This window comes from Scyliorhinus canicula, chromosome 6, assembly GCF_902713615.1.
Source record: "Scyliorhinus canicula chromosome 6, sScyCan1.1, whole genome shotgun sequence".
Taxonomy (NCBI): Eukaryota; Metazoa; Chordata; class Chondrichthyes; order Carcharhiniformes; family Scyliorhinidae; genus Scyliorhinus; species Scyliorhinus canicula.
In genome coordinates, this window is record NC_052151.1 from 195172948 (window position 1) to 195197152 (window position 24205).

The 24205-nt window shown below is 47.8% G+C and overlaps 1 protein-coding gene across 18 annotated transcripts in view; it reads left to right on the top strand.

Moving 5' to 3' along the window:
• eys (eyes shut homolog) overlaps positions 1 to 24205 on the top strand; it is a 3376609-nt gene that overhangs the window by 1306421 nt on the left and 2045983 nt on the right. For all 18 annotated transcript variants that reach the window (XM_038800705.1, XM_038800706.1, XM_038800712.1 and 15 more), the window contains one exon: positions 13059 to 13222. In XM_038800705.1, the coding sequence (XP_038656633.1) occupies positions 13059 to 13222 (164 nt within the window). The remainder of the gene's footprint in view (positions 1 to 13058; positions 13223 to 24205) is intronic.

The window sequence follows — 24205 nt, forward strand, 5'->3', positions numbered from 1 at the left end:
ACTCTGTTCGGCTCCAGTATCCTGTTTCTCTTGCATGGCATCTAGTGATTGGAGGCTACATACAATTGTCATATACACTTGTTATCTACACTGCTTTTTATAAAATATTTTTATTCTCCTCCTTTTTCACAATTTTTCTCCCGAATTTACACTCAACACCATCAACAACAAATATCTCAACCCCCATAACAGTAACAACGATCCCATCCTCCCACCATGCCCAGACATCAACCCGCATGTTAACATAAACAAATGACAAAGAAAAAAAGGAATCAGGGATTATCCATAGCCATCTTCAACATACACAGCCCCCCTCCCCCCCGCACCCCACCCACCCTCCCCCCCCCCCCCCAACTAATGTTCGATGTTATCCAGTTCTTGAAAATGCATAATATACAGTGCCCATGACTTGTAGAACCCCTCCGAGCTTCCCCTCAGTTCGAACTTAACCTTCTCAAGGATCAAGTATTCCAACAGGTCCCCCCGCCACGCCAGGGCACAGGGTGGAGAGGCCGCTCTCCATCCCAGCAGGATCCGCCTTCGGGCGATCAACGAGGCGAAGGCTGTTATCTACACTGTTACTGCATATCATCACACACACCACCCTCACACCGCCCCCGCCTCCACATCACCCTCACCTCCTCCACCACCTGCACCACTCCTCCCTCAGCCCGAATTCTAATTATGCGTCTTGCCTTTTAGAACATAGAACATTACAGCGCAGTACGGGCCCTTTGGCCCTCGATGTTGCGCCGACCTGTGAAACTATCTGAAGCCTATCTGACCTACACTATTCCATTTTCATCCATGTGTCTATCCAGTGACCACTTAAATGCCCTTAAAGTTGGCGAGTCTACTACTGTTGCAGGCAGGGCGTTCCATACCCCTACTACTCTCTGAGTAAAGAAACTGCCTCTGACATCTGTCCTATATCTACCACCCCTCAATTTAAAGCTGTCCCCTCGTGTTGGTCATCTCCATCCGAGGAAAAAAACTCCCACTGTCCACCCTATCTAACCCTCTGACTATCTTATATGTCTCAATTAAGTCACCTCTCAGCCTTCTCCTCTCTAACGAAAACAACTTCAAGTCCCTGAGCCTTTCCTCGTAAGACCTTCCCTCCATACCAGGCAACATCCTAGTAAATCTCCTCTGAACCCTTTCCAAAGCTTCCACATCCTTCCTATAATGTGGTGACCAGAACTGCACGCAGTACTCCAGGAGCGGCCGCACCAGAGTTATGTACAGCTGCAGCATGACCTTGTGGCTTCGAAACTCAATCCCCCTACTGATAAAGGCTAGCACACCATATGCCTTCTTAACAGCCCTATTAACCTGGGTGGCAACTTTCAGGGATTTATGTACCTGAATGCCGAGATCTCTCTGTTCATCCACGCTACCAAGAATCTTGCCATTAGCCCAGTACTCTGTATTCCTGTTACTCCTTCCAAAGTGAATCACCTCACACTTTTCCGCATTAAACTCCATCTGCCACCTCTCAGCCCAGCTCTGCAGCTTATCTATGTCCCTCTGTATCCTATAACATCCTTCAGCACTATCCACAACTCCACCGACCTTCGTGTCATCTGCAAATTTACTAACCCATCCTTCTACACCCTCTTCCAGGTCATTTATAAAAATTACAAACAGCAGTGGCCCCAAAACAGATCCTTGCGGTACACAACTAGTAACTGAACTCCAGGATGAACATTTGCCATCAACCACCACTCTCTGTCTTCTTTCAGCTAGCCAATTACTGATCCAAACCACTAAATCACCTTCAATCCCATACTTCCTTATTTTCTGCAATAGCCTACCGTAGGGAACCTTATCAAACGCCTTACTGAAATCCATATACACTACATCAACCGCTTTACCCTCATCCACCTGTTTGGTCACCTTCTCACTGGCGCTGGAGGGTGTGCAGAGGAGATTCACTAGGTTAATCCCAGAGCTGAAGGGGTTGGGTTATGAGGAGAGGTTGAGTAGACTGGGACTGTACTCGTTGGAATTTAGAAGGATGAGGGGGGATCTTATAGAAACATTTAAAATTATGAAGGGAATAGATAGGATAGATACGGGCAGGTTGTTTCCACTGGCGGGTGACAGCAGAACTAGGGGGCATAGCCTCAAAATAAGGGGAAGTAGATTTAGGACTGAGTTTAGGAGGAACTTCTTCACCCAAAGGGTTGTGAATCTATGGAATTCCTTGCCCAGTGAAGCAGTTGAGGCTCCTTCATTACATGTTTTTAAGGTAAAGATAGATAGTTTTTTGAAGAATAAAGGGATTAAGGGTTATGGTGTTCGGGCCGGAAAGTGGAGCTGAGTCCACAAAAGATCAGCCATGATCTAATTGAATGGCGGAGCAGGCTCGAGGGGCCAGTTGGCCTACTCCTGCTCCTAGTTCTTATGTTCTTATGTTCTTATGTTCTCAAAAAACTCAATAAGGTTTGTGAGGCATGACCTACCCTTCACAAAACCGTGTTGACTATCGCTAATCAACTTGTTCTTTTCAAGATGATTATAAACCCTATCTCTTATAACCTTTTCCAACATTTTACCCACAACCGAAGTGAGGCTCACAGGTCTATAATTACCAGGGTTGTCTCTACTCCCCTTCTTGAACAAGGGGACAACATTTGCTATCCTCCAGTCTTCCGGCACTATTCCTGTCGACAAAGACGACATAAAGATCAAGGTCAAAGGCTCTGCAATCTCCTCCCTGGCTTCCCAGAGAATCCTAGGATAAATCCCATCTGGTCCAGGGGACTTATCTATTTTGACATTTTCCAAAATTGTGTCGTGCAGGAGCTGCTGGTGATGTAGCGGGCCCTTCTGGTGATCCAGCCACAGTCGCAGCCAGAGCCCCAGATGCCGACCAGCGCTGAGGGCATCAACACAGATGCCAGCCATAGACTCGAGACCCTGGATATCCCGGAGCTCGATTCCGAGGATGACACGGATTTTGTCTCAGCTGTCTCCAACGCCCTCCACTGTCCCAGACACACTGGGCACATTAGCGTTGAGACTCCTGAGACACTCGCTGGTGCACACTACAAACATGCTCCGATGCAACAGGTGGGGATGGGACTTCTAAAGGGGGTGGATGTCCCAGGCTAGCTATACGGAACCCCCACCATCTATGGCAAGGTCTGCAAGACATAACGGTCTACAAGATGAAGGCATGTAAAATCGCCGGCTCCAATGCACCCCTCCCTGATGAGCTTAATGCATTCTATGCACACTTTGAGCAAAAGGTCAGCGAGAGCGAGCCCTCCACCCCAGAAGCCTCGGATGAACTTGTATCTGAGATCACCATTGCAGTCATCAGAGCAGCCTTCTCGAAGGTCAACCCACGGAAAGCCACTGGCCCAGATGGGGTACCTGGACGAACACTCAGGTCTTGCACGGAGAAGCTGGCAGGGGTATTCGCAGACATCTTCAACCTCTCTTTACAACAATGTGAGGTCCCTATCTGCTTCAAGAAGACTACCAGCATCCCTGTACCAAAAAAAAGCCAAGCAGCGTGCCTTAATGACTACCATCCAGTGACTCTGACATCCATCATCATGAAGTGCTTCGAAAGGTTAGTCATGGCACGAATCAACTCCAGCTTCCCGGATTGCCTTGATCCACTACAGTTCGCTTACCGCTGCAACAGGTCCACAGCGGACGCCATCTCCCTGGCCCTGCACTCTACCCTGGAACACCTAGATAACAAAGACACCTATGTCAGACTCCTATTTATCACTACAGCTCAGCCTTCAACACCATCATTCCTAGGCAACTCATCTCCAAACTCCGTGGCTTTGGCCTCGGCTCCTCCCTCTGCGACTGGATCCTGAACTTCCTAACCCACAGACCACAATCAGTAAGGACAGGCAACAACACCTCCTCCACAATCATCCTCAACACCGGTGTCAAACAAGGCTGTGTCCTCAGCCCCCTACTATACTTATACACCTATGACTGTGTGGTCAAATTCCCCTCCAACTCGATTTTAAAATTTGCTGATGACACCACCGCAGTTGGTCGGATTTCAAACAATGACGAGACAGAGTACAGGAATGAGATAGAGAATCTGGTGAACTTGTGCGATGACAATAATCTCTCCCTCAATGTCAACAGAATGAAGGAGATTGTCATCGACTTCAGGAAGCGTAGTGGAGAACATGCCCCTGTCTACATCAATGGGAATGAAGTGAAAAGGGTTGAGAGCTTCAAGTTTTTAGGTGTTCAGATCACCAACAGCCTGTCCTGGTCCCCCCATGCCGACACTATTGTTAAGAAAGCCCACCGACGACTCTACTTTCTCAGAAGACTAAGGAAATTTGGCATGTCAGCTACAACTCTCGCCAACTTCTACAGATGCACCATAGAAAGCATTCTTTCTGGTTGTATCACAGCTTGGCATGGATCCTGCTCTGCCTAAGACCGCAGGAAATTACAAAAGGTTGTGAATGTAGCCAAGTCCATCGTGCAAACCAGCCTCCCGTCCATTGACTCTATCTATAATTCCGCCAGCATAATTAAGGATCCCACGCACCCCGGACATACTCTCTTCCACCTTCTTCCGTCAGGAAAAAGATACCAAGGTCACGTACCAACCGACTCAAGAACAGCTTCTTCCCTACTGCCATCAGACTTTTGAATGGACCTACCCCGTATTAAGTTGATCTTTCCTCTATACCTTGCTATAACTGTAACATTATATTCTGCAGTCTCTCCTTCCTTCTCTATGTACGGTATGCACTGTTTGTACAGCATGCAAGAAACAATGCTTTTCACTGTATACTAATACATGTGACAATAATAAGTCAAAAATCAAAAAACGATGGTCGGACGGCGGGCCGACCCCAGGGACTAGGTGTCGTATAGACTGATTTCAGGCTGCTGGAATGGACGGTCCCAGCGTTTGTAGACTTTTAGTCGCAGAGCAAGGGACTACATGAGGGGTTGTCAGCGAGATCCAGTTCCTGCAGACGCAGACAGACGAGTCTAACCACGTGCAGCAGCAGGAGGTGATGCCGGCCATGCATGCCACCCAGGCCAACACCGCATGGGTTGAGGTTTTGGGGGCAAGGCTTTTGCCTATGGATTGGCTGTCCAAATCCTGGGGCAATCCGTGCAGGTGGTGTCCGAGGCCCAGGACAGGGCTGCCCTCTCACAGGCAGCCGTGTGCCAGAGCCACCTGGATATTGTAGTGGTGCTCCTGAGCATGGCCCAGTCACAGCGACTGACCGCCATGGCTCAGAGCATCGGTGGCATTGCAAGACACTGGCTGACGTGGTGCAGACACAGAGGGAGCTGGCCCAGTCCCAGAGGGAGAAGGCACAGTCACTGGCTGATGTGACACCGGCCCAGAAGGTAGTGGCACAGTCGTAGCGCGAAGTTGCGCAGTCCCAGAGGGAGATGGTCCACTCCCTGTACTCCATGGCCATGAGCATGAAGACCCTGGTCGAGATGGCAGCGGACCTCCAAGACTGTCAGTGCCAGGAGGCAGGGAGCCTCAGGGGATAGCTACACTCGCACCCCCACCCCATGGAGTAGCCCAAGGGCCACCAGACACCCCGAGGGAGGCGGAGGTGATGGAACCCATTCTGGTGACAATCAGGGATGGTGCCGGAACACCGCAGCACCTCGGACACCCCCTCCACCCACCTGTCCCTGGTGCATCTAATAATAATAATCTTTATTGTCACGAGTAGTCTTACACTAAATTGGAATGAAGTTCCTGTAAAAAGTCCCGAGTCACCACATTACGCCGCCTGTTCGGGTACACAGAAGGAAAATTCAGAATGCCCAAATTACCTATCAGCACGTCTTTCGGGACTTGTGGGAGGAAACCGGAGCACCCGGAGGAAACCCACATAGACACAGGGAGAATGTGCAGAGTCTGCACAGTCAGTGACCCAAACCGGGAATTGATCCTCGGACCCTGGAGCTGTGAAGCAACAGTGCTTCCCACTGTGCTGCTAGCGGGCAGACCTAGGTGGCACCACACAATCTGGGACACCCGAACAGCAACTAGGCCCATCCAGGACTGCTCGGTTCAGAAGACGCTCGCCAAAGGGGACCCAGGTCACAGGGTGGGAATCACAGCAGGCCGCCTTCACTCCTGATGTACCCTCTGTGGATTCACCTCGGCGTTAGGTCCCGTAAGGCCAGAATAGTGGATACCAGTTAAGTTGGCATTGGTGCAGGGCACGGTTTAATGATAGCGGTTAGGACACAAATCTGTAGATGTGTTTTCACATTAAACACATGTTCATAATTTTACAACCTGCCTCGGTGCTTTGTCAGATGGGTGTGAGGAGTGCACTGGTCTGGGTTGGCCGCAGATGGGATGGGGACCGGGGGGGGGTTGCCTCAGGGACCTCAGTTCAGCCAGCTCTCACTGCTCCGACATCCCACCCCGATCTGATGGTCACACACCAGCTGCACGTTCATCGAGTGGAACCCCTTTGGGTTTGTGTAGAGCGGCCTGTCATCTGCAGGTGCTCATGGAGCGACATGCATCCCGTTGATCATCCCCTGGACCTGGGGCATGTTGGCGATGGTGGCAAATCCCACTGCCCTGGCATCCTGGTGAGCTCAGTCCACATTGAAATGGAAGTATTGTGTCGACTGGGCATATAGGGCCTCCGTGTGGACGGATGTACCTGTGCACCGAGCTCTGTGAGATTCCGGACAGGTCCTCACTCGCCACCTGGAAGTAACCCATGGTATAAAGGTTCGGGATGACCATCACCTTGGGGCGGAGGTGAGTGCAGTGGCCATCACTAAGGAGAAGTTTCTGGGGAGACTGAAATGTCTGAAGGTAGATATGTCACCTGGACCAGATGGACTACAGCCAGGGTTCTAAAAGAGGTAGCTGAGGGGATTGTGGAGGCATTGGTTCTGATCTTTCAGGAATAACTGGTAAGATATTAGAGTTCGTTATTAAAGATGAGATTGCAGAGTACATGGAAGTGCATGGTAAAATAGGACTGAGTCAGCACGGCTTTGTCAAAGGGACATCATGTCTGACAAATCATAGAGATCATAGAATTTACAGTGCAGAAGGAGGCCATTCAGCCCATCGAGTCTGCACCAGCTCTTGGAAAGAGCACCCTACCCAAGGTCAACAACTCCACCCTATTCCCATAACCCAGTAACCCCACCCAACACCAAGGGCAATTTTGGACACTAAGGCCAATTTATCATGGCCAATCCATCTAACCTGCACATCTTTGGACTGTGGGAGGAAACCGGAGCACCCGGAGGAAACCCACGCACACAGGGGGAGGATGTGCAGACTCCGCACAGACAGTGACCCAAGCCGGAATCGAACCTGGGACCCTGGAGCTGTGAAGCGATTGTGCTATCCACAATGCTACCGTGCTGCCTCCAATCTGTTGGAGTTCTTTGAGGCGGTAACAAGGATGTTAGACAAAGGGCTGACTTCGAAATAATGCAGTGGGATCTATAATGACCATCTGAGAAGGCAAACGGGAAATCAGTTTAATGTTTCATCTGAAAGATAGCGGGCGGGATTCTCCGGCGACTGATGCCGTGATGTATTTAGATTTCCAGAAAGCCTTTCACAAGGTGCCGCATAGGAGAGTGTTAAATACGTTTAAGAGCCCATGGAGTTAAGGGTAAGATCCTGGCATGGCTAGAGGATTGGCTGACTGGCAGAAGGCAGAGAGCGGGGATAAAGGGGTCTTTTTCAGGATGGCAGCCGGTGACTAGTGGTGAGCCTCAGGGGTCTGTGTTGGGACAACAACTTTTCACAACATACATTAATGATCTGGAAGAAGGAGCTGAAGGCACTGTTGCTAAGTTTGCAGATGATGCAAAGATCTGTAGAGGGGCAGGTAGTATTGAGGAAGCATGGGATCTGAAGAAGGATTTGGACAAGCTTGGAGAGTGGGCAATGAAGTGGCAGATGAAATACAATGTGGAAAAGTGTGAGGTTATGCACTTTGGAAGGAGGAATTTAAGCATAGACTATTTTCTAAATGGGGAAATACTTAGGAAATCTGAAGCACAAAGGGACTTGGGAATCCTTGTTCACGATTCTCTTAAGGTTAACGTGCAGGTTTAGTCGGCAGTTAGGAAGGCAAATGCAATGTTAGCATTCATGTCTAGAGCACTAGAAGACAAGACTGGGATGTACTTCTGAGGATGTATAAGGCTCTGGTGAGACCCCATTTGGAGTATTGTGAGCCGTTTTGGGCCCCGTATCTAAGGAAGGATATTCTGGCCTTGGAAAGGGTCCAGAGAGGTTCACAAGAATGACCCCTGGAATGAACAGCTTGTCATATGAGAAACGGTTGAGGACTCTGGGTCTGTACTCATTGGAGTTTAGCAGGGTATGGGGGGATCTTATTGAAACTTAGAGGATACTGCAAGGCCTGGATGGAGTGGACTTGGAGAGGATGTTTCCCCTTGTAGGAAAAGCTAGAAGCAGAGGACACAATCTCAGACTAAAGGGACGATCCGTTAAAACAGAGATGAGGAGGACTTTCTTCTGCCAGAGGGTGGAACTCTTTGCCGCAGAAGGCTATCGATGCCAAATCACTGAATGACTTTAAGACAGAGATAATAGATAGGTTCTTGATTAATAAGGGGATCAGGGGTTTATGGGGAGAAGGCAGGAGAATGGGGATGAGAAAAATATCAGCCATGATTGAATGACGGAGCAGACTCGCTGGGCCGAGTGGCCTAATTCTGCTTCTATGTCTTATGTTCCCCTCCCCCCATTCCCCACACCCCTGGCCCACCGGCAGGTGGTGACTGGTTGGGGGGTGCGGTGGAGGGTGCGGGCTGGGATGCGGGGTGGTGGGGTGAGAGAACCTATATGGCCGGTGTAACTCTGCAGAACAAGGGGCCAAGGTGGTGGTGAGTGGAGTGCAGAGCTAGATGGCTCTCTCTCTCTCTCCCTCAGCAGCTACGCCGCCTATTTTGACATCGATTGCAGAGCATCCAGTCCACAAATCATCCTCTCAGACAAGCCACCTGATATTTTGAGAAGGCAGTTGAGAGTTTGGGTACTGTCAAACGCTATCACAACTAACAAGGCTAATCCCTCTCTTCCCCCCCCCCCCCCCCGTCACCCAACTTTGGGCTTTCAGCTATGACAAGATCCTGATTGTGCCAGCTGGGGCAGGCCGGGAGAAAATCAAATTATTTGGCGCACAACGCGATACACGTTTTATGCCTCTCACGCTATTCTCCTGACATAGAGGGCTTGGCGCCGGGCGCAACGTGGCCAGAGAATCGCATCCACCATTTTCCTGTGATGTCACTCGTGGATTTCTTTTTCAGGCTCAACCTGCTGCCACAGTACAGGATGTCCCCCGCAACCCAAGCTGTCTTCATTCCCGGAAGACCATGCGCCTCTCTCTCTCTCTTTATCCCCTTCCCTGTACAGGATGTTCCTCGCAGGTTCAGCTGTTTCCGCTCCCGGAGCCTCATTCTCCCTTTATCCCCTTCCCGGTACAGAGTGTCAACCATGGGCCCGGCTGTCTCCGCCCCCGGAAGTGAGGGCCCTGAGCCTCGCTCTCTCTATCCTCTTTCCAGTACAGGGTTTTGCTTTCTGGATGGCTTTCTGGATGCGTAGTGTTGAATAAAGAACACAAAGTTTTGTTAACAAATAAAGCTATAAATGTATTACACTACTGACTAAGATTTGTTCACATTCCTAAAGTAGAAGGTTTCTGTATTAAACTATGCTATCTCTAATGAACATAACTTCTCAAGTACAACTTTTCCTATGACTGACACTCTTACAACCCCTTCTAACTTCTGACTCCCAGAATCCCCGAAGTCACATGATATATATGTGACTGTTCTGTGGTTCCCTCTAGTCGTAAGAAGCATTATCATTAACTTGTTAACTCTACACCCCAGTCAATATACATATCATTACAAGGATGTCCCAGAAGGTAAAATTAAAGGCACTATTATTATTATGATGGTATTATTATTATTATATGGTATTATTATTTCACGATTTTTTGGCTTTTACACATCTGTGAAGCGAAAAAATACACATTTAAAACTTCAAATTGAAGATCTCTCCAACAGCCTCCTGAATAATGTTTTCCTGAAGAATACTTGGATAGGTTACCATTGCATACTGTGCTGTGCAAGAGTTGCCATGGAGATTTCTGGACAGTTTGTGCAAAACAAATCATGCACCGAGTTAATTTTTAAGTGACTAGCATATTTAGAAATCTCTTTTATGTTTTTCTTATAATTCAGATGAGTCGTAAGGACAAACAGGTCAACATAACATGTTATCCAGTTATGTAGTGGGGGAGACTTAAAATGAGTATAAATCAGCTTGTACAATTGAGGCCTAATTAGCCAATACCATTATATTTCCTTTTTGAATCTTAATATATAATGTGCAATTCATTTCACCATCATTTTTGCAAACCAGGCGAAAGAATCTGCAATGCGGGAGGGGAGGCTTTTCAATTTTTAGACATGGCAGAGGGTTGGCTGGGCAAGGAGCACTTGTGCTACTGGGTAGCATTACTGCCTTTGAGCCAGTATGTCCGGGTTCGAGACCTACTCTAGGACCTGATGGTTGTGGTGTTCTTTGTGGTTCTAATCTGAGGATAGTTAGCGTACTGTTCACAAAGACCGCAACTAGCTTTTATATTGAACAAAGCTAAAAAGATTTATTTACACTACTCAATTGGATTCAACACTTACTCCTATATAATAAACAGTTGATAATAAACATGCAATCTACTACTCATCTACTACTAATCTCTCCACTAATACAATAACTGTGATCTGTTCTTTCCTACAGTCTGTCTTCTAACCTTCTCCACAACCTCTCACGCAGAAGGCTCAACATCGATGTCTTATATATTTCTGCATCTAGCTTCCTCTAGTGGTTGATTTGGACATAACATTAACCCTTACAGTACATTTATCATAATGTCACAATGGTCACATAAGCTGAGTTCATAATGCATCAAAGTATTGAATCATTCCAATGCACCTATGGTGAATGGGGCAGATACTGGTTTCATTCCATGTTTGACGTGACTGGGAGACCTCTGGCTTCAGACAAGTGAGATGTTCCAGAACATGGTAAAGCTACTGAAACAGACATAAACATGTGTTTTGTCTGCCTCAAACATCTCCAGAGACAGGAAGCCTGCTCTAAATCTAAATCTTGGGTTGGGGGTTAAAAGAATTCTGGTTCCTGACTCAAGCAGCTTCCAACATGCCCAGTTGTAACTGAGGCCAGATGTTGAGCACACAACCGGTCTGTTACAAGGAGGCTCGGAGGTATCTAATTTCCCTACCCAAGCCTCCTCCATCCCCACCCCACATGCCTGTGATCCTGGCATCCACCCAGGATGAACTACCCATCCCCTCTTCTCCTTGACTCCCCCTTGCGCCTTTGATTGGGAACGCACTCTTTCAGTCCCAGCAATTGACTCTGCTCCTCCTCCAATCCCTGATCAAATCCTCTCACTCCTCCTTGTCTTTGGTGACCAGGAACCAGCGGCTGTCGTGGTCTCTAACCAACTTGCTGCCTAACTGCATGCCCAGCTTGTAAGGAGGGTTTCTGAATGACGAATCGATCAGTGGCATCATAAAACCATACACGGAGGAATCTAGAATTGCAGGTGCCCCACAAATTTATGACTGACGCACATTCTGAGCGGAGCTAAATTATGTTTGATTATATTATATTCCAGTGACTTTTATGAACAGGCAAGCTTTCTTGTAAGTTTAAAAGCAAATAAAAGAATTAATGTTTATTTTATTGCAACGTCCAAATGTAAACCAAACACAAACTCCCAAAACACAGACACACAAGAAAAGATGAGTTCAAGAGATGTGACATGCACTTAGGCTACCAGAAGGGTGAAAGCAAAACAGGTCACTTCTTTACAGTCCTTAATGTGATTGTGGAAAGTGTTGCAGGCCTGAGGGATTCTCTTCTGGTTCCTTGAAGACAAATGGAAGTACGAAGTTTGCGGATGTTTAGTCTAATTGTAGCTGAAGCTCTCCAATAAGAGAAATCTTATCTTGCAGTTATAACAAATTAGACCCTTTTCACTGGAAGGGTCTCTGGGCAGGGACCATCCATATTTTGGACTGGGATCTCTTGCCCTGAGGTCTTCATGTTTTCTTCGATTAACTGACTATTCAAAAAATAGTTTTTCATCATGAACAACTCCCTGTCATGTGACCATGCTCATTTCACCCCCCCCCCCCCCCCCCCGCATAAAAACATTGGTTTCTCCTAAGTAACATGAAAAGCATTTGCAAGTTACTGCACTGTTGTTGTCTGCACTTTGTCTTTCAAAACAAATCATCAAGGACTTTCAATTTGAGAAGGAAAGAAAGGGACAATGAGGAAAATGTTTTCATCATTTCCTGGCAGCAGTTGAGGTTTGAAATAAGACCATGTTTTATTTTTTTTTAATGTAGAGAACCTAATTCATTTTTTCCAATTAAGGGGCAATTTAGTGCGGCCCTGCCCATCCTTGGGTTGCGGGGGCGAAACCCGCGCAAACACGGGGAGAATGTGCAAACTCCACACGGACAGTGACCCAGAGCCGGGATCGAACCTGGGACCTTGGCGCAGTGAGGCAGCAATGCTAACCACTGCGCCACTGTGCTGCCCTGAAATAAGACCATGTTTGACTGGTATCTTGTTATGTTGCCTCTGAATGAATATATTTCTGAAAGGCAACTTATATTGATTAGCTGCTTCAAATTCACTCTGTGTATTGTCTCCTATAACTAACTGGAAAGCCACTTGCTTGCCTAATAGTTCACATTGCTCACCATCACTTTCATCTTTTCAGCTCCTGATCTCATGCTACATGTGCCGTCAGTAAGTGGCTGACTGTACACGACTCATATCCTAGGTTCTGCCATCTGTTTCGCTGTACCTCAAATCTGTGTTAAAGAACTGTCCGGTTAGAGAGTAATTACGGTACAATGTTGAATCTTATTAACCAGCCTTATTTGTGTTTATTTTTCACTCTTGCCCTCAAACCCACCCACCCCTGCCTGCTAACATCCCATAGCCGTGTGCGAATGGTGGTCGCTGTTTCCTGAGCGAGGGCATGAGGAGAGTGTGCGTCTGTACGGCTGGCTGGACTGGACGCAGGTGCACGCTTAACAGAGATGAATGTTGGGACCACTGGTGTCAAAACGGTGGCAGCTGTGAAGATGGAATCAATGCCTACAGGTACCAACATATTTCCTCTTCAAACCAGCTGTACACTTAGATTAGTTCATATTCCATCCCCTCCCCGTCTTTTGTTCTGCTGAATATGCATTATTCCTCTCCGGCATATTTTCAGATGTCTTGCGGTACTCAGCTCAGTGAGCCACAGCTTCAATGCGCGATTGCAGATACTAATTTTCATCAGCTTATTCACTGATGGGCGATTAGAGTGCTTGCATTACAGACTGATATGAAGGTTACAAACAGTCAAAGTATGAGGACAGGTCGCAAAGATTAGGTACTAAGTGGAAAACAAAATATTGTGTATGCTGTAGATCTGAAATAAAAGCAGAAAATGCTGGATAAATTCAGCAGGTCTGACAGGTTGCATAGAGAGAGAAACAGAGTAAATGTTTTGAGTCGAATATGATGCTCTTATTTCTAAAACATTGGGCTGGATTTTCCCGTCCCGCCCGCTGTAAGATCGCCATGGGCGGAAACATAAAGGTCCATTGACCTCCGGCCGGAATTCCCGGTCGCACGGCGGGCGCGGCTGGAGAATCCTGTCCATTATCTCTGTTTCTCTCTCTCCACAGATGCTGCCAGATTTTTCTGGCCCTTTGTTTTTTTAGTTGCATAGATTAGACCTGTATTCTTTTGTGTATAGCAGATTACTGATGATCTCAGTGAGGCATTCAAGGTGATTAAAGGAGCCATTATGGTAGGTGGAAATGATTTCATCAGGTGGAGGATGATAACCCCAAAGTTATATTCAAAAATAAAATCCAGGTTCCATTAACCATGACAAGAGGAGTGACCAGTGACTGAAGTCCAAAAGTATCAACATGAAATTGAAAAAGGTCAATTACAGTCACTGATGCAGAATGCAGAGTAACACTCTATGGACGGGAACTTCTGGTCATGCCTGCCCTGAGATTGGAAATTCCTGTCTGACGTCAACGTACATTTGAATAATCCGTCAAAATTTCCATCCCGCCTGTGACGATTCCCACAGCGGTCAGCAGCGGAAAATTTACCTATCTGGATGCAAGAGTTGAATTATGAAGAAAGGCTTAGGGGTGATCTTAGAGAGTACTATACAATAATGAAGAGCATAGATGAAATGAAATGAAAATCGCTTATTGTCACAAGTAGGCTTCAAATGAAATTACTGTGAAAAGCCCCTAGTCGCCACATTCCGGCGCCTGTTCGGGGAGGCTGGTACGGGAATTGAACCGTGCTGCTGGCCTGCCTTGATCTGCTTTCAAAGCCAGCGATTTAGCCCTGTGCTAAACCAGCCCAGATGAGGTAGATAGTCGACATCTTTTCCCAAAAGTAGAGGAGTCTAGAGCTAGAGGGCATAGGTTTAAGGGGAGAGGGGAGATATACAAAAGAGACCAGAGGAGAAATTTCTTCACACAGAGGGTGGAGAGCATCTGGAACAGGCTGCCAGAGGCAGTGGTAGAGGTGGGTATGATTTTGTCTTTTAAAAAGCATAGACAGTTACATGGGCAGGGTGGGTACAGACGGCTATGGGCCAAATGCGGGAAAGTGGGACTAGCTTAGTGACAGAAACTGGGCAGCATGGACAAGCTGGGCCGAAGGGCCTGTTTCCATGCTGTAAACCTCTATGATGCTATGACTCTAAAGAGGATGAAAAGAGGAGAACAGCATCTGAAACGTGAATTTAGCAGAAATGCTCAGAATCAGCTGGATGGACAGAAAGATAAATGAGTGGGTCAGATGACGAACAGTAGTTCGGGACAGAAAGTTCAGAGAAAGAAAATGGCCAAGGGCAGACACTGAAAACCAAGACCAACAGTGTTCTCCTGGCAACTACTGAAGGAGAAATTGAGGGTGAAAACAGAAGAGGAAGAATGCAAATTAGAATGTAAAACATTGCGACGTGGGCTGAGGAAGGCGGGAAGAAAACCAGGGCCAGTGGCCTCATATGATGACAATTGAACTGTGGGAGAACAGGAGCCTAAAATTGGAGCTAGGATGTTCCAGAGACGATGCCAGGAAGCACATGGTCACACAAAGGGGAGTGGAAATATGGAACTTTCCACAAAAAGCTGTTCAGGGTAATGGTCAATTTATTGATTCTTGATGGGTAAGGGTATCAGGGATTGAAGAACCAAGAAACGGAGTTACAGGTGAAATATGACCTCATTAAATGGCAGAACACACTCAAGCGGACAAAGATCTGACTCATTTCTAAAGGAGTAGAATTTAAGCCCATTCTCTCCTTACTCAAGGGTTAAATCAATGTGGTGTCCAGTTCATATCACAAGATACCAATGACGAGTCTGAATCCTGACCGATTTATCCACCCTTAGTTCAGGGTGCGCCACTTATTGCATTCGTTTCTCCTGTTGATGAATCCAGATAGTTTGTGCACTGAAAGATCAGCCCAGGACCTTTCTAAATAATGTTGTTCCATTCCCTCTATGTGCTAATCCAACAATATGATAGATACAGCATGAAAATTACTATTTGACATGGAAGTGGATAAGAATAGCATTCTTTTATCTGTGATTTTAATGGAAGTTTCACCCTTCAAAATTAAATGGAATTTATACCATAAATAAATAGCCAGATTTCATGCAGTCATCTGATAATTTCCAAAATGATAATCCTGGTTGGATGTTTCCATGAAGAATGATTTCACGCCAATATGAACAAGGAGCAGGAGTAGGCCAGTCAGCCCCTCAAGCCTGTTCCACCATTTAATAAGATCATGGCTGGGATGATAGTAACTTCAAATCTCTATCTCGCCTAACCTTTCACCCCCTTGCTTACCAAGAATCTATCCACATCGTCCTGAAAATATTCAAAGATTCAGCTCCCACCACTTTATCCGGAAAAGACTCATAACTCAAGGAGGGCTAGTCAGTAAGTTTGCGGATATTACGAAAATTGGTGGGGTGCTAAATAGTGAGGAGGATAGCCGTCAATTTGGAGGGCATAGACAGGCTGATCAGATGGGCTGATCAGTGGCGAATGGAATACAATCCACATAAATGTGAGGTGATGCACTTGCAGGGCAAACAAGGCAAGGCGGACACAGTGGTTAGCCCAGTTGCTTCACAGCTCCAGGGTTTCAGGTTCGATTCCCAACTTGGGTCACTGTCTGTATGGAGTCTGCAAATTCTCCCTGTGTCTGCGTGGGTTTCCTTCAGGTGCTCCGGTTTCTTCCCACAGTCCAAAGATGTGCAGGTTAGGTGGATTGGCCATGGTAAATTGTCCTTAGTGTCCAAAAAAAAAAGGTTGGGTGGGGCTACTGGGTTATAGGGATAGGGTGGAGGCGTGAGTTTGGGTGGGTGCTCTTTTCGAGGGCCAGTGCAGACTCGATGGGCCAAATGGCATCCTTCTGCACTGTAAATTCTATTATTCTATGAAGGAAATACATGATAAATTGCAAGACCCTGTACAACGGTTCCTTAAGGTAGCAGTGGTTAAGAATGCATATGTCATACTTGCCTTTGTGAGTTTTTGTTACGAAGAGAAATTGGATAGACTTGAATTATTTTTTCTTGGAGCAGAGGAGACTGAGGGGAGACATGATTGAGATGTATAAAATTTTGAGGGGCATAAATAGAGTTGACAGGAAGAAAATGATCCCCTTGGTGGAAGGATCAGTGACCATGCGGCATAAATTTAAGGCAAGAGGCAGGAGGTTTATAATAATAATAATCTTTATTGTCACAAGTAGGCTTACATTAACACTGCAATGAAGTTACTGTGAAAAGCCCCTAGCCGCCACATTCCGACGCCTGTTCGGGTGCACAGAGGGAGAATTCAGAATGTCCAAATGACGTCTTTCAGTACTTGTTGGAGGAAACCAGAGCACCCGGGGGAAACCCACGCAGACACAGGGAGAACGTGCAGACTCCACACAGACAGTGACCCAAGCCGGGAATCGAACCTGGGGCCTTGGCACTGTGATGCAACAGTGCTAACCACTGTGCTACCATGACGCCCATGACTGAATGGATGTGGAGGAAAACGTTTTCAACCAGAGGGTGGTGGGAGTTTGGAAAGCACTGCCTGAAAGGGTGGTGGAGGCAGAGACCCTCATAACATTTAAGAAATATTTAGCTGTGCACTTGCGGTTCCAAGGCCTACAAGACTATGGACCAAGTGCTGGGAAATGGAACTAGAGTACTCAGGTGGTTGTTTTTGACCGGCTCAGACTCAATGGGCTGAAGGGCCTTCTGGTGCTCTGTGACCATCCCTTTGAGTGAAAAAATGTAGACACATCTTCATTTTAAATGGGTGCCTCCTTGTTTTTAAACAGGAGCCCCTATTATTATATTCACGAAATATCCTCTCCACATCCACCCTGTTAAGACACCTCAGTATCTTCTATGTTTCAATCAAGTTGCCTTTTACTCTTCTGAACTCCACTGGTATAAGCTTTGCCTGTCTAACCTTTCCTCATAAGACAGCCCGCCCATTCCTGGTATTGATCTGGTGAACCTTCTTTGACTGCTTCCAATGTATTTACATCTTTCCTTAAATAAGATGACCGGTACTGGACACAGTGCTCCAAATGTGGTCTCACTAGTGCCCTGTACGTCTGAGTCATAATCTCATGACTGTTGTGTTCAATTCCCCTCGCAATAAATTATAACATTTAATTAGATTTCCGAATTACCAGCTGTGCCCTTCATCGCAGTCTAGTGTCATTCATGCATGAGGACACCCAGATCCCTCTGCACCTCAGAGTTCTGCAATATCTCACCATTTAGCCAAAGCGGCTCGAACTTCAAACACATGTTGCAGGTCATGTTGCAGTTGTACAAAACTCTAGTACGGCCGCATTTGGAGTATTGCGTACAGTTCTGGTCGCCTCATTATAGGAAGGACGTGGAAGCTTGGGAACGGGTGCAGAGGAGATTTACCAGGATGTTGCCTGGTATGGAGGGAAAATCTTATGAGGAAAGGCTGATGGACTTGAGGTTGTTTTCGTTAGAGAGAAGAAGGTTAAGAGGTGACTTAATAGAGGCATACAAAATGATCAGAGGGTTAGATAGGGTGGACAGCGAGAGCCTTCTCCCGCGGATGGAGGTGGCTAGCACGAGGGGACATAGCCTTAAATTGAGGGGTAATAGATATAGTACAGAGGTCAGAGATGGGTTTTTTACGCAAAGAGTGGTGAGGCCGTGGAATGCCCTACCTGCAACAGTAGTGAACTCACCAACATTGAGGGCATTTAAAAGTTTATTGGATAAGCATATGGATGATAAGGGCATAGTGTAGGTTAGATGGCCTTTAATTTTTTTTCCATGTCGGTGCAACATCGAGGGCCGAAGGGCCTGTACTGCGCTGTATCGTTCTATGTTCTATGTTCTAACTGTTTTCCTTGGATCAAACTGGCATCCCAGGAGCTCCCACATGCTGCAACTGCGACACGTCACCTGTCCTATCATTCATAATGTGTTCTATTAAACTATTTCATTATTTCATTCAATTATATACTGTATTTTTGTTTTTATATATTTTGTTAACTTTGCCACCAGTTGCTAGACTATATTGAACCTTAGGAATAGAATATATATTCGTCACTACGCAGATACCTACCAGATAACTAGCTTCTTCTCCTGTCGCAAGGTAAAACCATTTCCTCAAGGCAGAGAAAGGTAGAAAGCAAAGAAAACAGCGCACATCTTTTTCTTCCTTCCTGAACACCTTTAATTACCCAACTCCCAGCAGTCTATTTTAAGTCATACTGCTTGCAGTAAACCTTACTGAAAAATCTTATTTCCTCCTGAATTCTTACTTTAAACCAAAATTCCAAATGTACTCGCTCACTGCCTCTGTCGCACTCAGGCCAAAGTGTCCCCTCGCTGACCGCACATCTTTTACTGCTTTTGTGTGCATCTATGTATGTATCTCCCATGAATAATCCACCTAATTAAATAGAATTCACAGCGCTAAAACAGGACAAACAGACTAGTAAGTGCATGCACGTGGTTATGCTCCACATGAGGCTTCTCCAGTTTTAATGACCTCTCTCCCTTATATCCTTATTATGAAGCCCATCATTCTGTGTTCCTGTGGACATTGTAACATTTTATCTGACAGCATGTTCCAATGTGATTCCTTCCTGGTGAAAAGGATGAGACCTGTTGAAAGCGCAGTAATAGGTTCCTCAGTCTCATAATATACATCCATGTATCCATGGCAGCAGGGTAGCATGGTGGTTAGCATAAATGCTTCACAGCTCCAGGGTCCCAGGTTCGATTCCCGGCTGGGTCACTGTCTGTGTGGAGTCTGCACGTCCTCCCCCTGTGTGCGTGGGTTTCCTCCGGGTGCTCCGGTTTCCTCCCACAGTCCAAAGATGTGCGGATTAGGTGGATTGGCCATGCTAAATTGCCCGTAGTGTCCTTATAAAAGTAAGGTTAAGGGGGGGGGTTGTTGGGTTACGGGTATAGGGTGGATACGTGGGTTTGAGTAGGGTGATCATGGCTCGGCACAACATTGAGGGCCGAAGGGCCTGTTCTGTGCTGTACTGTTCTATGTTCTATGTATATGATGGAGTGCAGACAGGCAGTGATTGACACACAAGATGACCAGTGAGCACACAGAACACTGCAGCCAATCACCAGACAGGACACGACCACTGTAAAGCCAGAGGGCACCAGTTTTCCCGATCTCTTGGGATCCAGCCTCTGAGACAATCGGAGCTCGTGAGCAGCAGCTCGTACAAACACCATGTGGTAGTCAGTTTGCCTGGGCAGGCTAGCCCCAGTCAAGTCAACATAGTGTCAAACCACAGTTGAGCATGTATTATAGTTAGATGTAAAATAAAATCGTGTTACATCTCATCAAGTGTTGGAAGCCTGTCTCTCTCTCCACTGTATCAAACACAGTCCACATAGACCCAGCCTACCCAACACATCATGGTACCAGGTCTGGATGTTGAGAATTGACGGACTCACCTTGAGGTAATCTGCCTTGACCAGCGATCAGCAATCCGGTAACATGGACAGCGTCCACCCTCCTCCGCAGCTCCGCATCGCCGGCAACCTCGGTGCAAACTGGAAGATTTTCAAACAGAAGTTCCAGCTCTATCTTGAAGCCACCGACCACGAGATGCCAGGAAGATCGCACTATTCCTTTCCACAGCCAGTGACCACGCTATCCACATCTCCAACTCCCTCACATTCACTGAAGGTGAAGACAAGACGAAATTTAAAACAGTCCTGATGAAGTTCGACAGCCACTGCGACATTGAGGTGAATGAGAGCTTTGAACGGTACGTTTTCCAGCAGAGACTTCAGGGTCAGGATGAACCTTTTTCAGTCCGTTTTCACCCATCTCCACATCTTCGCGCAGTCATGTAATTATGACTCGACAACTGATTCCATGATCCGGGATCAGATCGTTTTCAGGGTCCTCTCCGATTCCCTTCGCCAGCAGCTCCTGAAAGTTAAGCAGCTCACCCTCACCATCGCCCTCGAAACGTGCGTTCTCCACGAGCATGCTAACAACCCATACTCCCACATCAGGGCGGCAGAAACGGCAAAACTAAACCCCTACGAGGCGGAACGGGTGCAGGCCATCAAACAAATACAGGGCCTGAGTCTTGATGAGAGTGGCCATTTCGCGTTCTTTTCCCGGGCTCCAGTGCATGACCGAGGGGACGGCGAGACCGACGACCAACCTGCGCAGTTGCGCACGTCATTCGACCGCACTGCGCATGCGTGTTGGCGCACGGAACGCGCTGACGTCGGCGTCATGACATGTCCGAATTGTGGCTCCACCCATTTAAAGCGGCAATGTCCAGCAATATCACGATGCTGTCTCCAAGTGTATCAAGCTTGGCCACTACACAACCCATTGCAGATCTGCTCCACTGCCCAGCATCCAGTGATCCCAGCCACATTGCAGAAGCGTCCGTTTGGTGCAGCAGGCCGTTACAGACTCCGACCCCAACAGCCCACCAGATCCTGATGCTGAGTGTCTCAAATTCCCATTCCGGGTGGGCATCATTACTAAGCATGCGCTGCCTCTCAATGAGTGGTGTGATACCCTTACAGTTAACAAGGCTCGCATCCGTTTCAAGCTGGACACCGGCACTTCAGCAAACGTCATTTCAAAATCTGACCTCGACACCATCCGCGTCAGACCAAGCATTCTTCCACTGGCCTGCAAGCTCCTTGACTACATGGCAATGCCATTGCTGCCAGTGGCTCATGCCAACTTGGGGTGTCCAATAGGTAATTGAAAGCGACGCTGTGATTTGAAATCATAGGACCTGACAGAGCTTCCTTGCTTGGTGCTCGGGCCTGCAAACTCCTGAACCTGGTTCAACGAGTCCACACCATGTCATCCGCACAGGCAACGGCCTCACCTGATGAAAACTTCCAGACTCAACTTGATGAAATCATAGTGCAATACCATAGCGTGTTCGAAGGTATGGGCGATACTAAATCCTGCTGAAGCCAAATGCCACCCCTGTGGTTCATGCACCGCGTCGGGTGCCGGCACCCCTCAAGGACCGCCTCAAGCAGCAGCTGCAAGACCTCCAGGACCAGGGCGTCATGGCAAAGGTCACGGACTGGGTTAGCTCCATGTTTTGCGTCAAGAAGCCATCAGAAGAGCTACGAATCTGTATCGACTCCAAAGATTTAAACCGCAACATCATGAGGGAACATTACCCGATACCAAAACGAGAAGAGTTAACCAGCGAGATGGCTCATGCCAAATTCTTTACGAAGCTGGACGCCTCCAAGGGGTTCTGGCAAATACAGCTGGACGCGTCCAGTCGCAAGCTGTGCACATTCAATACCCCGTTTGGTCGCTACTGCTACGACTGAATGCCCTTTGGCATCATCTCTGCCTCAGAGCTATTTCACCGCATAATGGAACAAATGATGGAGGGCATCGAGGGGGTGCGAGTGTACGTCGACGATGTCATAATCTGGTCCACAACTCCTCAAGAACACATCGATCGCCTCAAGCGGGTGTTCCACAGGATCTACAAACATGGCCTCCGATTCAACAGAGCCAAATGCTCGTTCGGTCAATCAGAAATCAAATTCCTTGGTGACCACATTTCGCAGCAAGGCGTTCAGCCGGATGCTGACAAGGTTTTGGCGATCAATGCCATAAAGACCAGAGGACAAGAAGGCGGTCCTCTCCGCTTTCTAGAGATGGTCAACTTCCTTAGGGAAGTTCATCCCCAACATGGCGTCACACACCACAGCTCTCCGCCATCTCGTTAGAAAAACAACGGATTTCCAGTTGCTACCCGCTCATGAGAAAGAGTGGCCTGAGCTGAGAGCGAAACTCACCAAGGCCCCGGTGCTGGCATTTTTCGACCCCGCCACGGAAACAAAAGTATCCACTGATGCGAGCCAGGATGGTATTGGGGCGGTGCTCCTCCAACGGGATGACTCCTCCTCCTGGGCCCCAATTGCATATGCCTCCAGAGCCATGACGCCCACTGAGCAACAATACGTTCAGATTGAGAAAGAATGCCTGGGCCTCCTTACAGGAATCGACAAGTTCCACGATTATGTATATGGCCTCCCCAAATTCACGGTCAAGACGGACCACAGGCCATTGGTTCACATCATCCAAAAAGACCTCAATGACATGACGCCACGGTTACAACGCATCCTTCTCAAGCTACGCCGCTACAATTTTGACCTGGCTTACACCCCAGGCAAAGAGCTCATTGTTGCAGATGCACTCTCCAGGTCTATCACCACACCGTGTGAGCAGACTGACATTGTCTGTTAAATAGACGCGCAGGTGCAATTCTGTGCCTCCAACTTCCTGACCTCTGATGAGAGGGTCATTCAAATTCGTGAGATGGCCAGGGATCCTCTGCTCCAGCGGGTGATGCAGCACCTCCCGAATGGCTGGCAGAAGGGGCAGTGTCCCCAGTTTTACAATGTCAAGGACGATCTGACGGTGGTAGACGGCATCCTCATGAAGCTTGACAGAATTGTGACACCACAGAGCATGCGAGATTTGGTGCTCGGTCAAATCCACGAGGGTCAGCTGGGGGTCAAGAAATGTCAGCGTCGAGCTCAAGAGGCAGTATACTGGCCGGGCATCAGTCAAGACGTCGCCAACATGGTCCTCAATTGCCCTACGTGTCAAACATTCCAGCTGGCTCAGCCTAAAGAAACTACAGCAACATGAGATGGTGACCTCCCCATGGTCCAAAGTCGGTGTTGAGCTGTTCCATGCCAAGGGGCGTGACTATGTCCTCCTAGTGAATTACTTTTCCAATTACCCCGAAGTGGTCAGACTGTCTGACCTCATGTCGGCGGCGGTGATCAAGGCATGCAAAGAAACTTTTGCCCGACATGGGATACCACTCACGGTGATGAGTGACAACAGCCCCTGCTTCATCAGTCAGGAGTGATTAATTTTGCCCGGCTCTACAACTTTCGGCATGTCACATCCAGCCCTTACTACCCCCAGTCGAATGGGAAGGCCGAAAAAGGGGTCCACATCGTTAAAAGATTATTGTGTAAGGCTGCTGACTCGGGCTCCAAATTCAACCTGGCGCTGTTGGCATACAGAGCGACCCCTCTGTCCACTGGGTTGTCTCCAGCGCAGCTCCTCATGAACTGCATGCTGCAAACGATGGTTCCGGCCATTCACATTCCGGACCTTGACAACTTCCCGGTCATACAGAGAATGCAGCAGTCTCGGGCCCAATACAAATTAGTATACAATGCCCATGCCACAGATCTCCCCGAGCTGGTCCCTGCTGATCGAGTTCGTGTTCAGCTGCCTGATGGTGGCTGGTCCGCCACAGCTGTGGTGGTCAAGCAAGTGGCCCAGAGATCATTCCTCGTTCGCATGGATGATGGCTCTTTTCTCCGGCGCAACAGGCGGGCACTGCGCAGACTTCCATGCCCGCCACCCGACCGTGACGTCCCGCCTCGCACACTGCTTCCTCCGGATGTGCCCTGCCACGAGACCACCGATCTACCAGATATTCTACCGACCTCTGCGACCACTGCATTGCAG